General features: G+C 41.0%; 1 protein-coding gene across 11 annotated transcripts in view; it reads left to right on the top strand.

Annotated features, from left to right (window-relative positions):
- GPATCH2L (G-patch domain containing 2 like) overlaps positions 1-10,319 on the top strand; it is a 40,622-nt gene extending 30,303 nt beyond the window's left edge. For all 11 annotated transcript variants that reach the window (XM_064423793.1, XM_064423792.1, XM_064423790.1 and 8 more), the window contains one exon: positions 1,325-10,319. In XM_064423793.1, coding sequence (XP_064279863.1) covers positions 1,325-1,497 — 173 coding nt within the window. In that variant the 3' untranslated portion in view covers positions 1,498-10,319. The remainder of the gene's footprint in view (positions 1-1,324) is intronic.
- The last annotated feature ends 13,980 nt before the right edge of the window (positions 10,320-24,299 follow it).

Below are 24,299 nucleotides of genomic sequence, written 5' to 3'. Positions count from 1 at the left end.
TCTTGCTAATTATTCACTCTTTGCCATACCCAGAAACAAGAAGCCAGTTTCAGTCCTTTTCTTTTTCTCTTTTTATGAAGAAAGATGGAGAGCCTGAGTGTGGAGGCTGCTAGCAAGGAGTGCATAATGTAGCATTGGTGGTGATTGTGAGTTTAAGGACTGACTTAGTTGTTGGGGTTTTTTTCACATTTCATATGACCTTCAGAGAGAGGAAGATGATGGGCTGGATGGAAAATTGCAAGATACTTTTGTCAGCTGTGTTGTAGCTGTATGGGAATGACTCACCGTTTTGGATTTACAAAATCAGCCTTGTTTGGGTTCCAGATCTACTGAATGTGGAACCTCAAGCATTGAACTGACTTTTTATTTAAACTTCAAAGCAATCTGTCCTCTAGTTGAGGCTTGCTGTGGCCTCTTTATCCTTCATCCACTACAGAGCAGCAGATGCAACTTGTAATTAAAACACACAAACAACTATTATCTGTTGTGAGACTACAATGAAGAGATGTATTTTGTATTGAAGTAGTTACTCGTTTAAAAAATTCTGTTTGTCCCAAAGACTCCTGTGGTAATTACTCTTCTTTACCTGGCTCTGTTCTGCTTGTGAGGATTGAGTGATTCAGGATACTGAGAATTGGAGTGAACTCTCATATCTCTAGGTTTTTGGCAATCCTTCTGGAAATTTGGGCAACTGTTGGGTTTAGCTATGGATCTGCAAATCTCTCTGGCTATTATAGCCTGTCCCATTTTGAAGCAGTGGTTGTATTGAGAAAATGAGAATGGATTTCAACCTAGTTTGGCAAGTAGTTTCTTGTCATAATATCCTGATTTACCACTTTGGATGTATGTGGAGGTTCATGGTACTGCCCTTACTGGGTGAAGAGAGGTGTGTTTTCCTCTTTAGAGGAGCTTAGCAACCTGAAATTTGCCGCATCTTCAGAGACTTTGAAAGTCTCAAGTAGAGAGTTAATTGAGTCTTTGCAAGGAGTCCAAGTTATTTTAAGATGAATGATTGTGAATTGATTCACTTTAAATATGGGACAGATAAAACCTTTGATTTTCAACAGGAACTCTGACTAAGGGAACTAGTTAGTGGACTGTGAACTTAGAGTTTTGGATGTATGAATCATTAGAGCAAAATTGTTAATGCTTTCAAGAACCTCTGTTTCAGAGGAATTTGGATGAAGAACTTTTAGAAATTCAATAAATAATATTCTTATAAATGAAATTTTATGTATATGAGGGGTTTGCCATGAAGTTAGTTGTTCTAACTTTTTTTTTTCCTTTCTTATTGTTCCCCCTTTCCTGCAATTTTATATTCCAGCAACTTTATCTGTCCACATGGATGCAGCAGAATCAGAGCTACCAGCAACACCATCCTTGAGATCCCAGAACTCTGAGTGGACGGGGAAAATACCAGCAGCTGAGAAATCTGCTACTCCTGCCTCCAGTAACTTTTTTAAAATGCCACCAGAGAAGAGCCCTGGATACAGCTGAAAGGAAGCATTGCAACTGTAAAGCATTGCTCGATTTTGGAAGTGTTTGATTCTGGTGTTTGTCTGCACCAAACATCTTGTTTGGCAGTAGTGGTATCTTCAGTATTGGTGTGTGATATGTGCCATCATCCAGGCTGGTCTGTGTGCCTCACACACCTAAATCATGTTTGTGAATCTATGCTTAAGAAAAGGTAATCAGTGTTGGGACTGCAGTGGCTTTTAGAAATTTTCCTGCTATCACTGTATTTATTATGAATTCATCTCTTTCCCTGATTCCAGCTCATATGTAATGGGTCATGTACAGGTTCTTTTGGGTTTTCAGATCTTTATTCACCCCCGGACATGTTGCTTGTTTGTGTATTTGGCATTTTCAGGGTGAAAGTCCCACTGCCATTCAGGGAGGCAGAAATCTCCATCTGCTTGCTTCCAGACCAGAAGGATTTCTTGGCTGGGGAATGAGGAGGGAAACATGGAATCTGAATCCTGTATTAGCAGAATGTTTTCTGGCCATGTGCTAACAGACTGAAATCATGTTGCTTCTGGCAAAGCAAATATGGTGCTTGTCTATGTAGAAAGTGCCATTAGCTCACTGGCAGCATTATCCATTCGACTTTTTCCTTCTCCCTTGTTCTGAATGTCTTCAGTCTTTATTGTGTATTGCATGCTCATTCCTAAACCTCCTGCTGGATAAGGATTTGGGAGAACTGCTTGAATGCAAATGTGCAAGTTGGTGTCCTGGATAGAAATCTGGAGCCTTGAATATTGTTGCCGTATACAAAACATCTGTATCTCAGTGTATAAATTTCAAAATATCTGTTAGTGTTTCTAAAGGATGCTTGTTGAAGTTAACATGCCACTGAACAAAAAAGCTATTTAAAGTGTCACCTGAGTTCAGAGCGTTACAGGTATAGATCAGACTCCTGTATCATGCTTCCTCTTCCTTCAAAAGTATTGTCTGCTATGCCTACTGGAGGTGTCTCCAGCTGCTGATGATTGCACATTACACTGCAGTGTACACTAAAGAGATTCTCTTCATGGAACTTCCACTTGGTCTGCTGTTACCTTCTGTGTTGCAGAATATATGGACAGGGATTTCTTTCCTCTCTGTAATAACTCTGGAGCTTATCTTGGACTGTGTTTTCAGACTATATACCTGTATAGCATGTACCAAGGAACAGGTGGCCTCACAGCTTCTTAAGTTCTTTAAGTCCTATTTCTATGAATAGAACTTTTTGCTTTCCTCATGTGGAGCTTTCAGACAGGACTGTTTAAACTTGTAAAGTCTGTTTTGATTGTGGCAGTGCATCTAGCACTCTTAAGCAGACGGCAAAATTTGTGTGATTTTATTGATTTTGCAGTGTTCTGTTCTCTTATGAATCAAGTGACTGAGGGACAGATTTGATTGGGGAAATATGAAGCAGTGATTTATTTTAGCTGTGTATTAAAATGGGAAATGGTCATAATATACAGAAAACAAACTGAATGACTTGCTAAATCATGATTGACAGATATAGTTAGTTATGTTACATGCACACTATGTCTGATCCCCTAATACCTACTTATTCTTGGGGAGACATCCAAATTGGATTTATATTTTGCAGTACAAGCAAACTGTCAGATCTGTCTCTATAAATCCTTCTCAAAACTTTTTTTTCTTTTTTTTTTATTTGGGGTAGTACATTTTAGAAGTAATTAGAACAGGGAAACCCTTTTTACCTTAATGAAGGAATACAGAAGTCAGTTTGGATTACAGGACAAGCTGTAACAGTTTATAAAGGAAGTAGTGTTCCTGTTTTAAAGTTGTCATGGCTTTGTCTTATTTGTAGCTGTTTTGAACAATGATGCCTAAGGAGTAACATGGTAAGTTTCAGCACTGGAGGGCCTGTAATCTAAAACATCTGAAGAGAAGGTAAACCTGAAGAGTAGTAGCTTGACTATCTAGTACTCATGAATACAGTGAATGGGAAAAGTGATAATGTTCTCCTGACAACTTGCAGATAAAATTTGGGATTTGAAGCCTTGTAATCTAAACTGCATGCTGTTGTAATGATAATGAGTGGTTCCCTAAAAGAGCATTTGTGAAATTGACTGGTTTTGATCTCATGGAGTATCCTCCACGGCCTCATGGTTTGAGTCTGTTCAACAGATTTACTCAGATTACTGCCCATTCAGCTTTATGCAATAAATACAATTTATTTTATTTATATACAATTTTAGCCATTGTATTCCCTTTTAAAAATCAATTGTGATATATCTTGCTACATTCTGAGTATTCTTGAGTATTGTCCAAATAGTTTTTTCTCCTCTGTTATGTCAGGATGCTGTAAAAGCTTTTTCAAGAAAGGTGTTAGGGAATCAAGAGCCTTCATGTCATTGTGGTGGTGGAGGGGTGTGTTGCAATGCTTTATGTGATTTTTCTCTGGGTGCAGGGAAAGAGAATTTACCGTATTTTCCTATTGAGGTCAGTAGTAGTGTTATCTGGTTAAGCCCTTACTTAGGTTGTAAGCTCCTAGGAGATATTTCTTGCCTTTAAAGGCAGATTGTACCTGTGGTAGTACTGAAGAGCAGCTGTGGCAGTGTCTTGACAATCCGCACTTCCTGCCGTGGCAACTTTCTGGAAGTTCCAGGGGATTCCAATTATTGCAGCTGCCCTGTCTTTTCTATTTCTAGGTTAGAGTCCATTTACAAATCAGTCAAATTCTCAACCAAATTTGATTCTCCTGAGTGTTTGGCAACCTAAATGGATCATGTATCTTGTTGCTCTAGGGTATTTATCAAAATATATCTTCAGACTTCAGTAACTTGATACAGATTGTAGTATCTAGAACATTCTTAGATGAATAAAATAAGTCCATTGTTTTGCCTCTTTTTTTCATCTAAGGCAGATTTCTTAGAACTCACTCTGCTCACACAGTACTCAGTGTGAAGGATACTGCTTCCCATGTGGATTACTTGAGTAGAAAGGAGTAATAACATGCCTTGACTTAGTAGCTATGCTACTGTGAAGATGGTCCAGTGTGTGATTATTACTTCAAAGATACGCAGCTCACTCGTATTCCACTTTTTGTCCACCAGGACTACCCAGTCTTTTTTCAGTTTGTCTTTCTCCTTGTCCTTATGGGACACTTCAACTTCACAGACAGGATCTGGGAATACCATACTACCGTGACAAGCAAGTATGGGAAATTCCTGAAGTATGTTGAAGATAATTTGTAGTCACAAGTACTCAACCAACTAGGAAAGATCCCCTCCTAAACCTGTTATTTATTAATAAAGAAGGACTTTTGAGAGATATCATGGTAGGTGGCTGCTTTTGCCACAGGATCATGAAATAGGTTATTTTAAAATTTTTGATGTAATGAGGAAAACGGTCAGCAAGGTTCCTACCCTGGAATTCAGTAGAGATAACTTTAGGCGACTCAGTGAGCTAGTTACTAGTGTGCTGTTCCTTGAGTCTGGTCAGTTTTTAGGAATCACCTTTTAAAAGCACAAGAGCAAGTGATGTCTCTGTGTTGAAAGTCAAACAAGCCATGCAGAAGACCAGCTTAACAGGGAACTCCTCTTGAATCTCAGGAAGAGAAAGAGATTCTATGATCTCTGGAAGCAAGGTCAAGCTTCACAGAAAAATTACAGAGCTGTAGTTCACGTATACAGGGAGAAGATATGAAAGACCAAAACTTAATTAGAGTTGAAACTAGCCAGAACTGTTGTGTCAGGCAAGCAAGGCTTTTTGAAGTACTTAAATAGCAAGAGGAAGTCTAAGGAAAACATTGATATTTGTTATAGATGATCACCTGACAAATTGGAGTGAAGAAAAAGTGGGGGCATTCAGTACTTTTTTTTGCCTTGGTCTCATTATAATACTGACAGACCTTGGGCTGCTCTGTCTTCTGATTTGGAGGACTGTTACTGTGGGAATAGTGACTTTGTTTGTGTACACGGAGATTGTAAGGGACCAGTTGAATGTTTGTAAGTCTATGAGGCCAGGTGGGATTCATCCCAGAGTACTGAGGGAGCTAGTGGTTGTTGTAGCATGCCCTCTCTCAGTCCCTACCAAAGGTTTTGGGAGTCTGGGAAAGGTCTATGCTGACTAAAATCCACTCAGCATTATTCTAGTTTACAAGAAGGGCATGAAGCGAGACCCAAGAAACACCGACCTGCTAGTCTAGCCCAGTACCTGGAAAAAGTGTAGAGGAGATCATACTGGGTGCTAGTGAAAGGCATTTAAAGTCCTTTCAATCATAGAATCATAGAATATCCTGAGTGGGAAGGGACCCAAAGGGATTATCAAGTCCAACCAAACAGGTCCAGTGGGTGATGTGGTGGTTGGTGGCTGTCTTGGGCATAGTGACTGTGAAATGTTAAAGTTTTCAGTACTGGGTGAAATAAGGAAGGACACCAGCAGAACTTCTACCATGGACTTCCAGTGGGCAGGCTTCGGCCTGTTCAGGAGATTGACAGAATCCCTTGGGAACCAGTCCCGAAGGGCAAAGGAATCTAAGAAGGCTGGATGTGGTTTAAAAAGGAATTCCTAAATATGTTCAGGAGCAGCTCCATCTTCTTAGTCCTTCTTTGGATGCCTTCTAATAGCTTTATAGCTTTCCTATATTGTGGCACCCCAAACTGCACACAGGACTTGAGGTGAGATTGCACCAGTGCAGAGAAGAGTGGGACAATCCCCTCACTCAATTAGATCATGGTGTAATTTTAAAACAGAGCAAGTAATAAATGGCAAGTTGGTGAAAGAGCTGGAAGGCATATCCTGAGGGAAGTGGTGAATTTGGTTTTGTCTTGTTTGAGAGAAGGTGACTGCTCTCTACAGTTTCCTGAGGGAGGGAAGTGGAGAGAGAGGTCTCTGCTCCCTGGTATCCAGTCACAGGGCACATGGGAATGGTTAAGAGCTGTGCCAAGGGAGATTCAGACTAGACATTAGGAAACACTTTTATAGAGGGAGGGTGGTCAAACACTGGAGCAGGCTTCTTAGAGAGATGGTTGATGGCCCAAGCCTGTTGGGGTTTAAGAGACATTTGGACAATGCCCTTTAATTTATGTTCAGTCCTAAATGGTCAGTCAGTTGCACTCGTTACTAATTTTAGGTCCCTTCCAATTGAACTACTCTATTTTAATTGTTAACTTCATGATGTTTCTGTCTTTTCATTCTCCAATCTGTCCAAGTCCCTTTTGGTGGTATCCCCACCCTGCAGCATATCAGTGGCTCACTTCCTCAACATGTCATTATTTCTGATCTTGTTGAGAGTATGTTCTGTCTTTTTCCACCGGGTCACTAATGATCTCTGAAAACTATCAATCCCTGTATTTCCTTCCAAGGCATGCTTTTCATAAGTAGCCATCATGCAGATTTCAAGCCATTGATGGCTTAACCTCGCCAGCTTTTCTCTGATGTTTCTTACTGGATGCTGTCCAGTCCATAGCTCCCCATGTGGCTATAAGGGTGCTGTGAGAGACTGCATCAAGGGGCTTACTGAAGTCAATGGAGACATCATTCGCTGCCCTCTGCGCATCCTCAGAGCCTATCATTCCATCATAGAAGACAGGTTCATAGGCTTGATTTTCCATCATTTAGTCCTAGTCACCTCTTTGTCCTTTGGGTGCCTAGAAATGGCTTCCAAAGGTTGCTTCATGAAGCTGCAGGGGACTGAGGTAGGGCTGACTAGCCTGTCACTCCACCAATACTCTTTCCTGTATTTTTAGAAAGGTGACGTATAGATACAAACCCCTTCTTGTCTCTGGGGACCTCATGCAATTGCAACAGTTTTTCATCGATGGCAGTGACCAATCTCAAAATGACATACTTCTGTGTATAGGGAGAAGATGGACACTCAGTGAAGGAGAAATCAAAAGCTGAGAGAAGCATGTTTTCTAGTTGTTCTTTGCATGTTGCCGGTAGTTCCAGTGAGCTCTAGTCAGGATTAATGCCCAGTTTGGTAAGTACTGGAGAAGATTGAAGTAAAAGAATGTAGTTTCTGTCGTGATGGATTTATGATTTTAAGGTACAGTAACAAGTGGAGAAAGCAGCAAAACAGGAGCTGGAGAGAAACTTGTTAGAGGCTGGGACTAGTGCTACTGAATGATAGATTAGCTTTGTGATTGTGGTATGCAGAGGTGTGTCTGGCCAGCATCATTCTTGAATAATGACATTGACTAGGTTAGTGCTGTCCTTCAAACTGCAGATGCTCTCGCTGTTATTTTTTGGATGTTGTGGAGACCTGCTTAGTGGGCAGAGGATGAGAAGGGAAATTGTAGGAAGGGCAACAAGAAGCATGATGGAGTGCCTCTTTTACTGTAACCCCTTCTGTACTGAAGAAGGAAGATGCTACAAAAAATAGTATGTGTGCCTAGATATTGAAAAGAAATTATGTGAAGTGGATAACAACTTTGCTTTTTTGTCTTGAGGAACACTTTGTAACCAGAGAATTTTTCAGTAAAGCAAAAGTGAAGGATACTACATTTGTTCAGAAAATGTATTTTAATGGTCTGTTAGGAGACTATCAAAGAAAGATGAACGTTCGTTCTCATTGTGATACTTCATTTCTGTGTTTTTGTTTCCTGTATTCTGTTCTAGTTTGTGTTTTGTGATTGCGACATCTTTTTGTACCATCAAATGCAGGAAAAATACAGTGATGCTTCTTAAAGCACGAAGCTTAAGGGGACACTTGCTATACAGGAGGCAAAACAAAATAATCCTAGGCTATTAACTTTACCCAGTACAAGGCTTGAACTTGGCACAGAGGACATAATGGCTTCATCATACCAAAGCATCTCTTTTTTAAGAGAGTGAATAGTGCCACAGGTAAGTGCAGGGAGACTAAACTGGCAGCAGAGCCTGGAGACCCACATGTGGCTGGGCCTCAGTCACATCACATCTAATACAGATTTACACTGTAGAGGCAGAAGGAACTTTCAACATTGTTCTCAATTTTACTGTGGTGAGAATGCCTTCCCATGCAAACACGGCTGTCACTGTGAGTCCAGTGAGCTGAAAAGATGTGCTCACTGGCATACTATGTAAAGAGAATTTTGTACCAGCTTAAATAATTGGTAAAACTGGAAAATGGACTGGTACAGCCTGTTGTATCAGAGAAAGAAGCAATATATATATATATACTTGCAGTAATCAAGAAAAGTATTGTTGAGCCCTGTGAGTTATCAGCTAGAGTATTCAATGTCCTAAAGCAGAGATGCCAGTATTATGAGGATGTCCAGGGTTTTACAAAGCTGCCCTCTTGTCCTTGTAAACTCTGAAGGAAATGGGATGAACAGCATGAAAAATGCTGTGTCAGACCAAAGGTCTACTTGTCTTGGTAGTCTGTCTCTCACAGTGACCTGGTTTGCCTACCTGGGGGTTACTGTAAAGATAAAGCAATAATATAGTGATACTTTTTTAAAGTGTTCTCTTAGCCCAGTGTCCCGCCTCAAAAAGATGTACAAACTTTCTTTGAGGCTGAAAAAAACATTTTTTAACTTTTGGTTATAGCATTTATCCTGCAATGGGATTTAAATATATTTTTACAAGGACACATCCTGATGTTGAAAACGTCAAGTAAGGATTAGCATATCTTTGTTTGTAATCAGTTTTCTTATTAATTACTGTCTTTATAAGTAAACAGTGTCTTCTCTTGGAGTATTCTTTTTCCTAATATCAACATCCTGACATTGTTTCTTACCATGCTTTTTTTTTCAGCAAGGTTGAAAAGTCTTGTTCTTTCTTTACAATGAGGCTTTTTTGACATATATTTTTTATGTCCAGTCAACAAGTCCTATGTAATCCATTAACCTATATATATCATTTTTCATAAGCTTCCTACTGTAAAACTTGTCATTTAACATTTAATTGTGCTCCTGCATGAAAATCCCCAGTATTCCACATCCATATGCATTCAATTCTAGTGTCTATACCTAAAGTATTCTTCAGAGTAACTGTTAAGAGTCACTTATGGTACTCCTCACAGAGTGTTCTAATACTGCTATTCAGGCTTCATGGACTCATATAGCCAAATGTGCTGCTAGTGTTTGCTGCCCAAACGCTGCTGTAACACTGCTGTAGGAGGTGGCATTCAGGCAGCTGAACCTAAAGTTCTTACCACTGGTTTTCAATGTACAAGGTCCTAGAAAGTAAGAATTATTTTTTTAATTCAAAAATGTATTGCATTTCCTTTAGCAGTATTATAGTGCAATTTTGTTCCAATCATATTTGTAGTTTGCAATACTTAAGAGTTCAGTCTTATCAGAAGAAGATCAGAGGTGTCATGCCTGTATGGTAGAAAACCCTCTATGACTTCGGAAATTCTAAGTAATAAAGCATCTTTTGTCTTGCAAATGGGCATATAAATGAACTTGGACCTAAAGCCTAGGCTGTCTAGATTGGTGCATGTTAGATGTCATTGCTGGAGGCATTTCTAAGAGGGCTGGTCTGGCCTGACCAGAGTCCTTGGGCACTTCTGAAGTCCTTGAATTTTCTCTCAGATTTTGACAACACCAGATAGTGAGCCAAAGCTACCATCAGTTGCATTTTAGCTTCCTCCTGCTGTCAAACAGGAGATAGTTCACAAAAAGGTCTACTCAAAGTCTGTGAAGAGCTGCCTTGTGCATGTCCCAAATATTTTATAAGGTCATAAGATTTAGCTGTTTGATAGGGGTTGGACTCTGGATTCTTGGGACTCTGTTTTAAGGGTAACATGTAAATAAGAAAGATTCCTGCTTGTATTCTTCTGTTTTAAATAAGACATGTATTCTCTGAATGAGGCTCTTGCAGAATCTCTGTTCTGATTATAGAAACTGGAAATAAATCAATATATGAAAGAAGTGTTTTATCTGATATAAAGCGAACTGAGTTGAGAGTGGGGGAAGAGAGGTTTTGCTGACATCTGACTAGATTTACAGTATTGGGCTCTCCATTAATCTGCATGCTTCCTTGACCGTTTCCGTAAGTATAAAGTATAAACTGTAATCTGAAGGTCTGTAGGGAGTTACTATGCTTTTTTGCTTTGAATTGCAAACCTGAGTGAAGGATTTGAGGTAATTTATCATGTCCATTCTTTGGAGGTTTTTTCATAATGATTTTGTTTCCCAGTTTGTCAGGACATTGTCTCTAAACAAGTGAGATGCTCCCTGTTTGGAATTTGAAACAATTTCAGTGTTTCTTAAATAGCCTTTCATTTCTAAGCCACTGCTTCAGATCTGCCTAGTCCCAAATGGGATGTCATTTAAATGAGTAGGTCAGTTTCAATTGATAGTTTAATGGATATCAATTCATTTTGCCAACACTAACATTCTTTTAAGATAGATTGGCATCATTCTTTTTTACCATGATAACAGTGACTTCAAAGATCAAATGAACAGAGGACTTCTAATTTTCTTTTGGCTATGCTTGTGTCCCAGTATGCTATGCATGTTTGTGGTAGGAGCAACACAGGAATCCCTTTACCTTAATTGTTCCAATGAATAAACTGTAAAAATTAGAATGCAAGTGGACTAAATGTTTTTAAACAAAATGATCAAGATCCTTTGGAAATGGCTTCAAGTTTTTAACACCATTTTGGGAGTAGAGGGTTGTCCAATTTTTAAAAGTGATTATTTTCCTCTCTCATCTACAAGTTGCACCTGTGAGAATTGTGAAATGTTCCCTGGGAAATATGCTGACTATATAAGTAGTTGGAACAAGGAGCAATAGATTGTCTTATGAGAAGGGCTCAGATTTGGCAAACTACTGGTAATGTCAGAAATTTCAGATGTGTAAAAATTAGCTGTTTCAGTCTTACACCTACTTGCAATTTTGTAATTTTAAAATTTTGAGTAATGAAGCATTTAATCTGATAATTGGATTAATTTCTATTTAAAAAGGAAAAGCTGAATGGTGCTTTTTAACATGTTCTTAATTTTACATCCCAGGGCTGAGAATTTTCTCAGTTCAGTTTGAATATCTGGTGGTAAGTTGAATAACAGGGCTGACTATGATGGCATTTATAAATTTTGATATTTTTCAAACCAGGAAACCTTTCTTTGTGCTTTTCCAGCTTGTAAAAATCAACTGAAACTACAGATGAATGCAAGTAGACTTGCTGTGTATTAATGGAGAACTTCTCACGTATAAATAAAAGGGTATTTCAGATCTGGGGTACAAATTTTGTTCTCTGGTGGTATAGAGCAATTTCACAGTAAGAACAACAGATACGTAGTTTTTTAATGAAATATAGGGTTTCAAAGTGATAAACTACATTAATTTAATTAATTTTTGGTGAGGGGTGACAAGGAGGTGTCTAAATATGGGAACGTAAGCAGATTTCAGGAGTTGCTGCAATAGGGCAGATGTAGCACACAAAGTTTTCAAAACACACTTTAAAAACAGGCCTGGAGATTGGAGAATTGTAGCTAAAGATTGGAGAAATCTTCCTCTGAGAAGTGTCATCACTCACAGACTGCCTGCAGGTGCAGTGATGGCAGACCAGTGGTTCTGATAAACTAATGCCAGCACTGACACTGATGTTTCCTTTATAATTTTGGCACCAGCTTCCTGAGAGATTCACCAGTGTTGCCCTAGGGCTCTTCTTCATCCTGCTTCACAAAATAATTTGCAAATACCTGGACTCATCTAGCCCTCCTCCGTGGGGAAACACATGTTCCCATTTTGAGCCAGACACTCCTACTGCTGAATGTTGTATGGTGAGTGAAAGAAGTCCTGTGTTTTCTTTCTTGGTCGTCCAGTGAACAGCAAGGGGAGCTTTCATGAATCTTTTATCCCTGGCTGGTCCTTTCAGATACTGTGGAGACAGGAAGGAGGGAATTAGACATGCAGGGTTTGATTCCTGGGTGGGGAGAGTGGTGCAGTACCATGAGGTGTGGCTGTTGTTCTGCTCTCAAACAGTGCAGGAGCTGCCTGGGGAAGGTGACATTTCACCCTTCTCCCCACATTGATAGGCTGCACGACTCTAAACCATGGGCTTCATCTGCTTACATATGTATTTAGACATTTAAACAAGAATCTTCTTCAGCACCCCCACGCACCCCTCAAGTAGCAAATAAACAGGAGAATTTGTGCTCTGATGACAAAGCTGCAATTTGAGTGGCCCATGTTGCTTTAATCAGTGCCCATCTGCATGTGCAGTGCAATGCAATCAGGCACTTTCCTGATTTGTTGTTGGGTTTGAGGGTTGTGTGTCTCAGTCTGTCCATCTGGCCCCTTCACACGAGGTTCCTGCCTTGGTACAGGACAGTTGAGAGTCTCTGAATGTACTGCTGCTGGCTTGGATTTTTTCTCTCCCCCTTACTTCAAGGCTGACTTCAAGATTTATTTCCTGCACAGCATCCAGACCCCACTCTGAAGAGGAAAGATACTTTTCAGTATCTTCAGGGTACCTCCTGCTATGATAGCTTAGAATGTTAATGAATTTCTGTGCTGAGCATTTGGATGTTACAGTCACCCTTACTGCCTGAGTGAAGAATTTGAGACTGAAGCAAAACCCTTTTTTTTTTTTTTTTTTTTTTAATTGAAGGGCCTAGGATGAGATTCACAGACACTGCCAGTTCACAGGGACTGACTTTGTACCCTTTTGTAAGTTCAAATCACATATTCTGCAAACTTCCTTAGCAGCTATAAGTGGTCAGAGCTTCTGCACATCCAGCCACAATTACTGATGAGGTGAGGAGCACTGTCCTTATTGCTGAAGTCTTTCCATGGCTTCTCAGCTAAGAGAGAGATGGCAGCAGGCAGGCATCTCTCCAGGACTGTTGGTCAGTTGCTTTCATCATAAGAACCTGGACAGTGTCCTGCTTTGTCATTTCTGTCATTGAGTCTGACTCATTTGTGCTCATCTCCTTCAGTTCTTGTCCTTCACCTCTCTGGAGGCATGCCTTCTATGCTCTGGATACAGTTAGAATCTCAAAAATAAACTGTAATCATTTGATTTAGCATAATTGTAAAGTGTATGGACCAAGGGACAACTTAGGATGGCAGAAAAGGGATTTCTTCCTTTTTGAGTATTTTTATCTGTAACCAGATATATGTATACCTGTGTGTATATATATTATTTATTTTTGAGCTAGGACTTGGTATGTATTCACTTTGTATTGGAGTTTCCTTATAAAGCTATTTTAATTTCCCCAAATATGTTTTGTCTTTGGAAATACTATGATTCCTGGACTTCAAAGGAATTGAAAGAGCAGCCCCAAATTCAAAGTATCATAGAGAATCTGCTGCGAAATAACTTGTCTACTGCATCTCAAGAAAGAGCAATAGGTGGGTGAAAACTTGCTGTGGAACAATCACATTTTATATATTTTTACCTGAACATCAGAGGAAGACATAAATTTTGACTCATATCTTGCAGTGATATTTCAAGTATTGTCCTCTTGATTCTTTTCTCTAAACTACGGAGTAATGATTGTCTACTGAAGTAAACCTGACTGTTGTTTAACAAATTATAGGCTGCCTTCTAATTCCCAATTCAGCAAAGTTATAAAATATCAGAAGTCTTAGTGTTTATTTTGGGAAGATTGCCCTTGGAACCAGAATCAATCATCTGACTGAACTGTATTGGATAAAAGGAAAAGAGTACAAAGAGAAAATGATACTAACTATTGTCTTTATTATCCTAAGTCTTGTTCTGTTCTCTCCATGGACTCTAGGTTTACATCTTCTAGAGAAGTTAGTGCATCTTAAAAAAAAACAAACAAAAAAACAAAAACCCAAAAAGACAAAGACAACCAACCTCCCTCTACAAGCTTTTTTGTGTTCATGTGTTAGGTGTGGGTTGGCAGGCTCTGTTTGCAAGCTGAATACCCATTTTCTTATTTAAAGAGATTCCATTAAGCTGAAAGATGAAAATCAAAATGTTTGAATTTCCATTAATACCATTTTGGGACTGGGCAGATAGCTGCAATTGTGATTTTCTTATCCTTGCAGTAAAGTACTGCAGTCCACATCATTCCTTGCTCACACATTACACCTCACACCTGTGCTAAGTGGGCATTTTCTGAGAAAAGTGCATTGTTTGCTCAACAGAAGCATAAAAGATGACACATGGTAAGTTGCTGTACACCTTATCTTGTCTCTGCTAATCGCTGTGGATAAAGTGATGATGGTGCACCACCATATGACTCAGAAACAGCTTTGCTGAAAACCACAAATTTATTTCAGGTAAGTTACATCCCATGTGTATGTATACTGAAATGTAACTGTGTATTTGTCCCTGGGAAGAACCCAAATGCTTGCCACAAATAACTGGCAACTGGAAGCATCAGAGCTGACCTATTTAGAATATGTCTACTCTCTGTCATTCTGCAAGTACCTCAGGTGTTTAGGATATGGATGAGTACAACTTCTACTGCTTGTCACTGAACTACTGCTGGTAATTGAAAATTGGAATGCAGTGTTCCCTGGAGAGTTTGTCATGGAGCTCAAGAGGTTAATATGTAGTTATGTGATGATACTATAATTTTATATGCATCTGCAGGTACTGCTAATAGACATTAAAGTGGGCATTTACATCCTTATTATGGGTCAGTACTTGATGTCATAATAAAAAAGTCACATCAGAGAAGTACAGGATAAAAATCTGATTATGCACATTTTGGAATGTAAATGGCTTTAAAATTCAAATTGTCACCTGGTGGGAGGATCAGGAAGGAGTCAGAACAAGGGCAAAGGGGCAAAGCTGTGAGACACAAGGGGCAAGATAAAGGAGGAAGAAGAAATAGGCAGGAGTAGGCCTTTGCTTGGATAGTTTATATCCATATGAATACTATACTCCATTACTTAAGCCCTTTGTGTCATCTCATTAAACATAAGCTTGAGTGAAAGGTGGACTTTGTAATGGGGTGTGAAGGTCAGTAAACTTCAGATCTTCTGTCTTTCCACAGATTTCAAATCTGCTCAGTGTTGTTAAGGCTAAAACATCATGTAGGTTAATGCAGGGTGTGCATTTGTAAAGCAGCATCAAACTAATGAAGTTTTCAACAACAACAGCTGAAACTCTCGTAAGTCTGCCCTAAGTAAATATACTAGTAAAGCTGCAACTACTGGCCCCAGAGCCTAAGGAGGGGAGGGTACTGGGGAGACAGGCTGAATTCTGAAGGGCTGTGTAGCTTAAAATCAGTGGAGAAGTACCATGAGGACTGGAGTAGCATGTGTGGTGCATGTGCAGCTGGGTACATCAGGATACAGTGACTTCAGCTGCAGATGCACTCAAAGGGTTTCCAACATCACCCTCAGTGTTTGTGGGAGCTGAAACCCTAAAGCATGTAGAAATTTGGAAGGGTGTTGACTTTCTATTTCTGCACTACTTTTTCATCCAACCATGTCCTAAAGCACTCAGAAAAGCCTGCACTGGACTGAAATTTTATGGATTTTTTTTTTGTTGGAAATACAGGATGCAAGTGAGGTAAACTGTTTATGACTGATGGAAGGAAAAGCCTTGTCCTTCCATCTGCACTGCATTGTTCATGCTTGGCTGTAAGCTTCTGCTGTTTGCCTTTCCCTCCTTTGACTCCTCTGAGTCACATAAACCATTTCAACTGCAAAAAATGCCTTGGTTTCTGCTGGTTTAGTCAGTTGATTTGGCTTGATTGATGTGCACGAGGAGTGCTAGAGGCAGCCCAGGGCATGATGGCAGGACTGGAACTGGGGAGTTGGGTGGGCTGGGAGAAAGTCCTGGGAATAATGGTTTGAATGAGGGAGACAGACAACTGGCAAGCACCAAGGTTTAACTTTGGCTCAGTTGTTTACAGATCTGTGCCCACCACCCCATGGTCTCCAGGGATCCAGCAGCTCGCAGGAAATCCACACAGTGCAAGGCTGCAAGAGGGACTTTGAGAGGGTGCTAGAGTCACATGGCCACAAATTGCATATGCCTCTTCTCCCAGGCGCTCCTTAAAGGTTTTGACACTATCTTTAGCTGAGGAGAGAAGGGACATTTGCTGTGACATAACTGCATATGCTTCATAAATAGGATTATGGCTGAAAGGGACTTGCCTGCTCTAGAGAACCCAAAGTGTCATTTACATGGGTGTCTTCTCTTTTTGGGTCTGATTTGTTTATCTATGAAACACAATGAATGATGGAGCAAAATTATTGAAAATTCTTGGTCTCTCTACCCCATGTTGCTTGTGATGAGAACCAGCTTTTCTGGTAAATGAGAATGTTATTAAAAATGCCATCTATTGTTTGCAGCAGCTTTCAGTAAAACTGAAATGTTGAGGCCCACAAACAGCTTGCTCTGCAGGTTTTTGGGATCTGATATAAGGCAATTTTCTCAGGAAAATAGGAGGCACAGAGAGAAGGTAAAATTTTTCAAGGATTATAGGGCAGATCTGTAGCAGACCTGAAAGGCTTTGGAAAATGCATGACTAGAGGCCTTATATTTCTGTGTCCCTACACTAATGAGGTGCAAATGAAACTCCAAGATCCACTCCATTCAGTGTATCAGCGAGACACCAAGCAGCCTGGTGGCAATCAGTCAGCTACTGAGTCATTTAGTGATTAATGGATCCTTCTTTGTGAATGGGCATGTCCCTTGGCTGAGATTGCTTTAGGCTGCTGAGAGAACAGGAATGGAGAAGTCCATCCCCCTGTTTGCAATTAGTGTTTGTTATTAAATGCTGACAGTGTGTTCTCTCCTCTCATGTATCTTATCTTTGTTTATGTACTGGATGTTGGCACAGGCTTCTGTGCTGTAATGTCTTGAATTAGCTGCTGTTGAAAGGAGTCCAAGGAGCAGTGTGCTCTGAGGAGGACAGGAGGGTGGGAGAGTGGCTTGGCACCAAAAGAGCAGGAGCAGTTCTGAGGGAAGGATGAAAATGGGTTTAGTTAAGTGGGAGGCTGGCAAGGAGCAACAATGAGGCTGTGCACATCTCTGCTCTCATATGTGAGGCCAAACACTTACTTGGGACTTATTTGGGAATGAGGAGCTGGATAGGAAGTGTAACTGATGGCAGGAGGGGGAGCTAGCCTTGCAATGGTTTGGTAGAAGGTGATTTTGGCAGACGTGGTATTTTTGGGGAGATAGATGGTGCTTGAGTTAGGAAGCATGGACCTAAGAGGAGGAGACTGCAATCATTGGAGATTACCATAGGAATAGAAATATATAGAGAAGTAGTAACAGAACTCAAGCTGTCTGTGGAGGGTGAGGAAGAGACTAAAAGCACAGAGAAGAATGGAGAAAAAAATAGTGTCATCTCTGAACCCCCAGCTGGTTTGAAGGGCATTACTAGGTGTGTAGGACAAGAGAGCGGCATCAGTCCTCTGACTGGGAGAGCAGAATTATTCCAATCTGTGGGTTTTACACAGGAGGAGGTTGAACTAGGAGGTTCTTGAACTAGGAGGTTCAAGATGCAATATCTGGGCTAAATACTAGGACAAGTGCAATGGCTGAAGCTCTTTGCCCGTCTCTCTGATGCTGCAGCAGTGTGTGGCACAACAAGCAGTCTGAGTTGGCCATTTTGTAAGTCAGGTCTTTCATGTGTTTGTGTGATGAGAAAAAATGTACCAGCACCTACAAGGAAGAAGTATAGTTTGGTTATAAGTGTCCAGGACTTTGAGCTCTCTCTCCTGCAGCCCATCTGCTCAGAGTGGCTACAACAGGTTATTTTAAGATGAGAGGTAAACCCAAAGTGAGTTGATTTTTCTTTCTCTAGGAGTTAGGATATCATCTCTGGCACTCCTCTCCTGCTTTCTTCAATAGGGGGATGAAATGTTAAATAGGAATAAACAATTAATCTTGTTGGAATGCTACTTGATTATAACACTTACCAAGTTTCTTCACACAGTGGGAATAGACAGGGAAGGGTAGCATGAGGCCAGGTTTGCCTCCATTGGATGCATTCACTCACTGTCCACCTGTGACCTGACTGGTTACAGATTTGTTTGGTCCATCTGGGTCACATTCCTAAAATCCAGGTAGCTTTGGCAGTTGTGCCAACCAGAGCCTTGGTGTTCACTGGTCACCGGGAGTGGAGTGGGACAAGCAGCAGTATCAGGTACTGCTTATTGATCACCAGGTGATCTGTGTGTAACTGCCCCTCTGTGGTTTTGTCCTCTGAATATTTTGCTCTAGTCTTTGCAAATTTTGCTCCAGCACAACTGACTGCTTCTAGTTACTTCAGATATTTTGGATGCACAGCTCTGTTAATCCAGAGCTCATTTTTTGGAGCAAATTGAGGTCCACATCACTAGAAGGATACCTTGCTCCAGTCAGTACTCACGTAGTGCAGCTGGAGTGAGCATCTTTATCTTTTCCCATCTCTAACTTAGTCTTTCCTGGTCTTCCCATGCCTCTGATGCTACTCTGCCACTGCTTCTTCCCCATAGCCCACATTCAGGTGGCTCTTTAAAAGCAATCTCTGTCAATATTTGTCATTAATCTGTTTCCATTTTTATTTATAAAAGAAAGAGAGAGAGTGAGAACAGAACAGCAGCAGTAGCAGGGCAATTGCAGATGAATAATGAAAGGATTCATCACAGCCATACCAGGATATATATATTTTTTGCAGCCAAGCGAGACGGATTCCCATCACAGCTCAGGGACTCGTTCCACACAACCACTCATCTTTCATGCTGGGGGGAAGGGAAAGGTGGAGACAGTATCATTATGGATGTAACAGGGCTCTGAAGTGACTGGTCAAGGTTGCTGCTTCAGTCACAAGGAATCTGCTTACAGGAATTTTCTTTTCAGCAGGTGTTATTGCCTGGTAAAGTGGCCTTCTACAGCAGTCTGCCACTTGTGAAAGGGAGGGCTTAGGCTTTGCTAACAGGGATGCCTGCTAAGTGTTCGAGTCACCAAGGAAGGACAGTGTCCAAGTGAGGATTTCACAGGAGTCACAGACTTGTCTGAGATGGAACGAGGGACACACTGGGCAATGCAGGAGTCTTTTTCACCTTTTTGTCACTTGAGCCCACTCTCAAGTTCTCTGTCATATCAACAAACATCTCTCATGTTGCCCTGCACCGTCTAACTTTACAAATTCTTCTGTCCTGTTGAACACAAATGTTGTATTCTTCTTGTTCCCTTTTAGTGGGTTAGGTAGATGAAAATTTGTCAGATGGGAGTGTTGAAGCATTCTGGGGTCTTGGAAGGACTCTGTGAAGCCAGAAGGGAAAGAACTGCCATTTATAAATGATGAAAAAACCCAACAAAAAACAACCAACCCCAAAAAACTACACAACAAACAAACAACAAATGCCTGAAATATGTCTGATTGATTGGGGTGTGCACTCAAATCAAAGAGAAAGGTCTCTGTTTTCATCTGTCTCCCATGTCCAGGGTAGCAGTGTCACTGCTTCAGTGCTGTTTGACCTCTGTGTGCCTGGGTGCACACAGATGTAGTGGTTATATTCTTCCACAGCTGAAGAGATAGTCTGACTCTCCAGCCCTCTTGTGCTTGTAGTGAGGCAATCCAGGCATTGCAATTGCCATTCTGAGGCAGAGATGAGCTGTGCTGGGTAATTCTCAGATGCAGAAGTGTGGTTACTGTCTGCTCCTGGGGCTTGGAGGGTCTCAGTTTAAGAGAAGAGCATAACATGTGACTATATTTTTCCATCTAGGAAAGCATAAAGCAGGTTGATTTAAAGGGCAGGATGGCCTTATTTGCAGGTGCTGCAGTGACATGTATTGCCAGTTATCAGTTCTACCCTCGGAGACTGCATCAGCCCATAAAAAGCACAAAAGACCTTGTCCCAAGGGACTGTATATTTGTCAGGCCTCTTGGCATCCTGGAGTACTTCATGCATCTCTGACAAGGTATTAACATAAGGGTATTCCTGTGTTAAATACTTCTTCCTCTTAATTAAAGCTATTGGAGGCAATCCCAGTTGGATGGGAGGGTCTAATGGAATGCTACAGCTGAAGTGATCCTTGAAAGAGTAAGACAAGCAAATATGGTGCTTTGGTGGACCCTTAGGACAGTCACCTTGGCAGGGAGAAGAAGAGTTGGGACCTATTCTATTCCAGACCCTGCTGGTACTCACTTTTTCCTGTATAAAATTACAGCTTTGCCAGCAGTAGGGGGAAAAGTGACCTGTTTGTCAAGTAGCCCCTTCATTTCCCTTTTGTACCCAGGGAAAGCAATGCAGTGCTTAGAAGCTTAGACTCAGTTTATATTTTTTACCATTCTGGCTCTAACATATGTCTCCCTCTGGGAAACCATTTGGTCCATTTCCCCATATTATGGCACAGTTTTCTGACGTGGCATTATGAACTGGATGTCATCCAGTTCATACATGATCTAGCTCCATTTACACATCCTTCTAAGTCTCCATTTCCATCCCTAGATAAGGACTCTTGGTTGCTCAGCTTCAAGAAAGATTTTCTGTTGAATATGTAATTTCTCAGGATATACAAAAGGAGGAAGCCTCTGTATGGGGTGTTTACATATTTTAAAAAAAAGGGCAAAAAGAGTACTTCAGCCATGATAGGTCTCATTGGTTCATTGGTGTACAGCTGCAGAAGTTGATTCTTATATAGCCTGTGGTTAGTGGCTTCTTACTTTTTCCCCCCCCTTTTTTTTGTTGTTGTTGTTGTTGTTGTTGTTTTGTTTTGTTTTGTATCCCCATAGGATCAGGTCCCTGAAAGTGGTTAAGAAACTCTTATTGCACGTGGTCACCTCCTGACCTTGGCTGGATATAGCCAGGTGTTTGGACATTAAGAGCAAACAAAAAAAAAACCTCCATCAGCTTACTTGTGTTTACAAAACTGGGTTTCATGGGCAGGTGAGAATCTTGAATAGTTGTGAAAATGCTGTGCTCCTGTTTTTCTCGGTGGCATTACGATTATTAATAGAAAGTTTGCTTTGTCACAGCCTGAGAGATTGCCTTGCTTCTAACTGGTGCTTTCCAGGTAAATACAAACTTGATGTTATACATACTTGAGTATTAACATGTTTGTGGAGGAAAAGGGTCTCTTCTGATTCCTACCAGTGGATGGTTTATGACATTCCCTCTGGTCACCTTTGTACCAGTGATACTCTGGCTGAAATATTTTGTTTCAAGTTTTCAGTGGCTCCATGCAGTGACTAACTGAGGGCATTCATTATTTGGTCTCCATGTCTATTGTGTCTAGACCCCTCCTCTTCCTCCAAACACTTCCAACCAAACCAGTAGCTGGTGACTGCATTCTGTTGAAGGTCCCAGTTTCTAGGGCTTCTGGCTGTGTACCCACTGACACAGGCAGTAGCACCATGGCACAAGGTGATGACAAATTCTCTATTGCAGGGTATCACTGAGATATTTTGCATTTAAGTAACATTTAAGTAACAAAGATAGATTTTCTTTAGCCTTGAACAATCTGTAAAATATTGCACATAAGAAAATTATTTGTCTTGCCAAAGGCTTGTGATGCAGCAGCACACAGTTTTTTTACTGGAGATGTCTCCTCCCAGACATGTAGGCTCTTCTCAATTGGAAATATTTAACACCCTATTAGTTTCTGATGTGTGCTTTAATATATTGGTGATCTCAATGTTCCCTGAGAGGCTTCGAATTATGAGGCTATAACAGGTGCAGGTTTGCATAACCTTCTTTGAAATGCTTCACTCCATCTGATCCAAACTTAGGTTATTTTAGTGTGAGGGTGCTGAAAAATCTGCACGGCATCAAGTGAGTGGTGGATGAAGAGCTCTGAACTCCTCTAACAAAGGTTGTACGAAGAAAATTGACCAGGTGCTCTTCTGGAAAAGCAGTACTTCAAAGAATCTGAGGACCAAGGAGCCCGGAGCTACTGCTGTAGCCCATGGGATCTGTGTAAACTCAGTCTTTCCTTTCTTTCTATACTCCTATAGTCCCTAGAAGGTTTTGGTCAGTATTGAAGTCCATCTGCCCCTAAGGATCCACAGACTTTAAATAGGAGCATTTACAGTTCAGAGAACATACTGTCCAAGCAGAGAAGGATGTGGGTGTAGGCCACAAGTAGTAAAGGTGAGGAGGGGCAGGATGATACATGATCTGTTATAGCATCAGAGTGAAATGAAATGACGAAAAAGAGATGCTGCTGAACTGTTGATTGCTGAATTAACTTTCTTTAACCTTCAGGACCTGAGCCAGGGCATCTCAGGATGCTAGCTAAAGCACACTGAAAGTCATCAGGGAAGATACATGTATGAAGGCATGTGCAGGCAGGAAGAAGAAGCAAGATAAGAGCTAGATGTGTTTTAAATAGAGATCTAGCTGGAGCACACATTTTGGAGATGTTAATGGAGAAATATGGTTTGGGTTGAAAGCTGAGCAATTTTTTGTTTCTTATATCTTAACCTATTGTCTGCCTTCTTTGGATTTTTTGATTTTGAAAGCCAGACTGCCCTGCTGACTGCGTGCATGCATTTTGTTCTGTGTATGCCCTACCAATGCAGTGGAGCCAGCTAGAGAATGGTGTTTGCCTGTCCCCAGGCTTCCTCCCTTGTGTTCTTTCTTTCTGGTGAAGGAGGCACAAGAGGAGACCCAGGCTCACCAGGAGATCCACCTCAGGTTTGAGGCGTGAGCTGGGGAGGTGCTTTGCTGGTGACAGTGGCATGGTGATAAGTGTTCTTCGGTTTTCTTCAGTCTCCATTATTTGCATTTCAAAACTGCTTTCAATGAAAAGGTCCCTTTTTCTAAGAGCAGTGTAAGAGGCCAAACCATTGCCTGTGGGAACAGTATTTTCTGGGCCCATGCTATCGAGTGGCAGCAGTTCAGCAGTGTCTTCCCTGAAGAGGTCAGTCACTCCAGTTGTTTTGCCAGGGCTGCTCTCAGGTGATTCCTTCTTGTGTCTGATGGCATGAAGGCAAAGCAAATCTTCTCTTGCTGATTTCTGCAGCAGTGAGAAGAATTGAGGAGCTGTAATTATTTCAGCCAGTTTCTGCTGTATATTTCTGGTTATGGACCTAAAGCCAGTGCTGGCATCAGGGGCATGAAGCTGTTGAATCCTACTCTGCCTGGGTCCGAAAAGTTGTAGAACAGAGAAAAGGGCCATTTCAGCTGTCTGCAACAGCTGTGGTGGCTGATGGGCTCAGCTTAGCTAGGACAGAGACTTTGGGTTCTATCTGAGGAAGCATTTGAACTCAAGAAGCTTTATAAGGACACAAAGTCTGGCAAATGGGCCAGGCCCTCCCAGACTGTCTTATGTCTCATTCAAGAGCAGATATCCCAGGTGCAGAGATTGTGTTTTCTTGGTAACTTGTTTGAAAAAAACTGACAGCTTTTCTAATACTTTTAAAGTGCGTACACAACATCAAAGCAATATTAGCACCTCAATTCAGAAAGTCAAGGAGAGATCAAAAGCTATTTTCCCCAGTTGCTATTAATGGAAGTTACCCTCCTTCATTACCCCTTTCCTCTTGCAAATCACTGGAGTAAAGAAGATGATTCTTCTTTAGGCAGGCTTCTGGATGTCTCATCAAAAGCCAAAGCAGGACTGGGACAGTGAGACTGGATCATCTTAGCATAAGATGAAGAGCTACTCAAAGGTGTCTGATCTGTGTACCTTTTGAGGACAGGTAGTTTCACCCTTTGTATTTTGAATTTTTCAGAGGTGCTGAATTTCCATTGAAACTGCAGGGAACACAGGTGCCTTTTGTAGACTCACCTGTCTTACCAAATACCCTAGCTCTCCTAAATAAGGCTGCTGTCTTGCTCATCTTTGCCCAGAACCTGAGGCTGCAAGGAGCATGTGTAAACCAGGTGTCCCAATGTGTTATCTGTCAGTCCCTGAATTTCTGTGTTTGCCTCGGGAGAGTGGTGAAGAGAAGCTGGGCTGCTCAGTTTGACCTTGTTTTTTAGTTTTTTCCCTGTTTTTTTGTTTGTTTGTATGTGTGTGTGGTCGTGGT

Source organism: Passer domesticus, chromosome 6 (assembly GCF_036417665.1).
Source record: "Passer domesticus isolate bPasDom1 chromosome 6, bPasDom1.hap1, whole genome shotgun sequence".
NCBI lineage: Eukaryota > Metazoa > Chordata > Aves > Passeriformes > Passeridae > Passer > Passer domesticus.
Note: the sequence above shows the minus strand (reverse complement) of the source record. Positions and strands in the feature narration are given on the sequence as shown.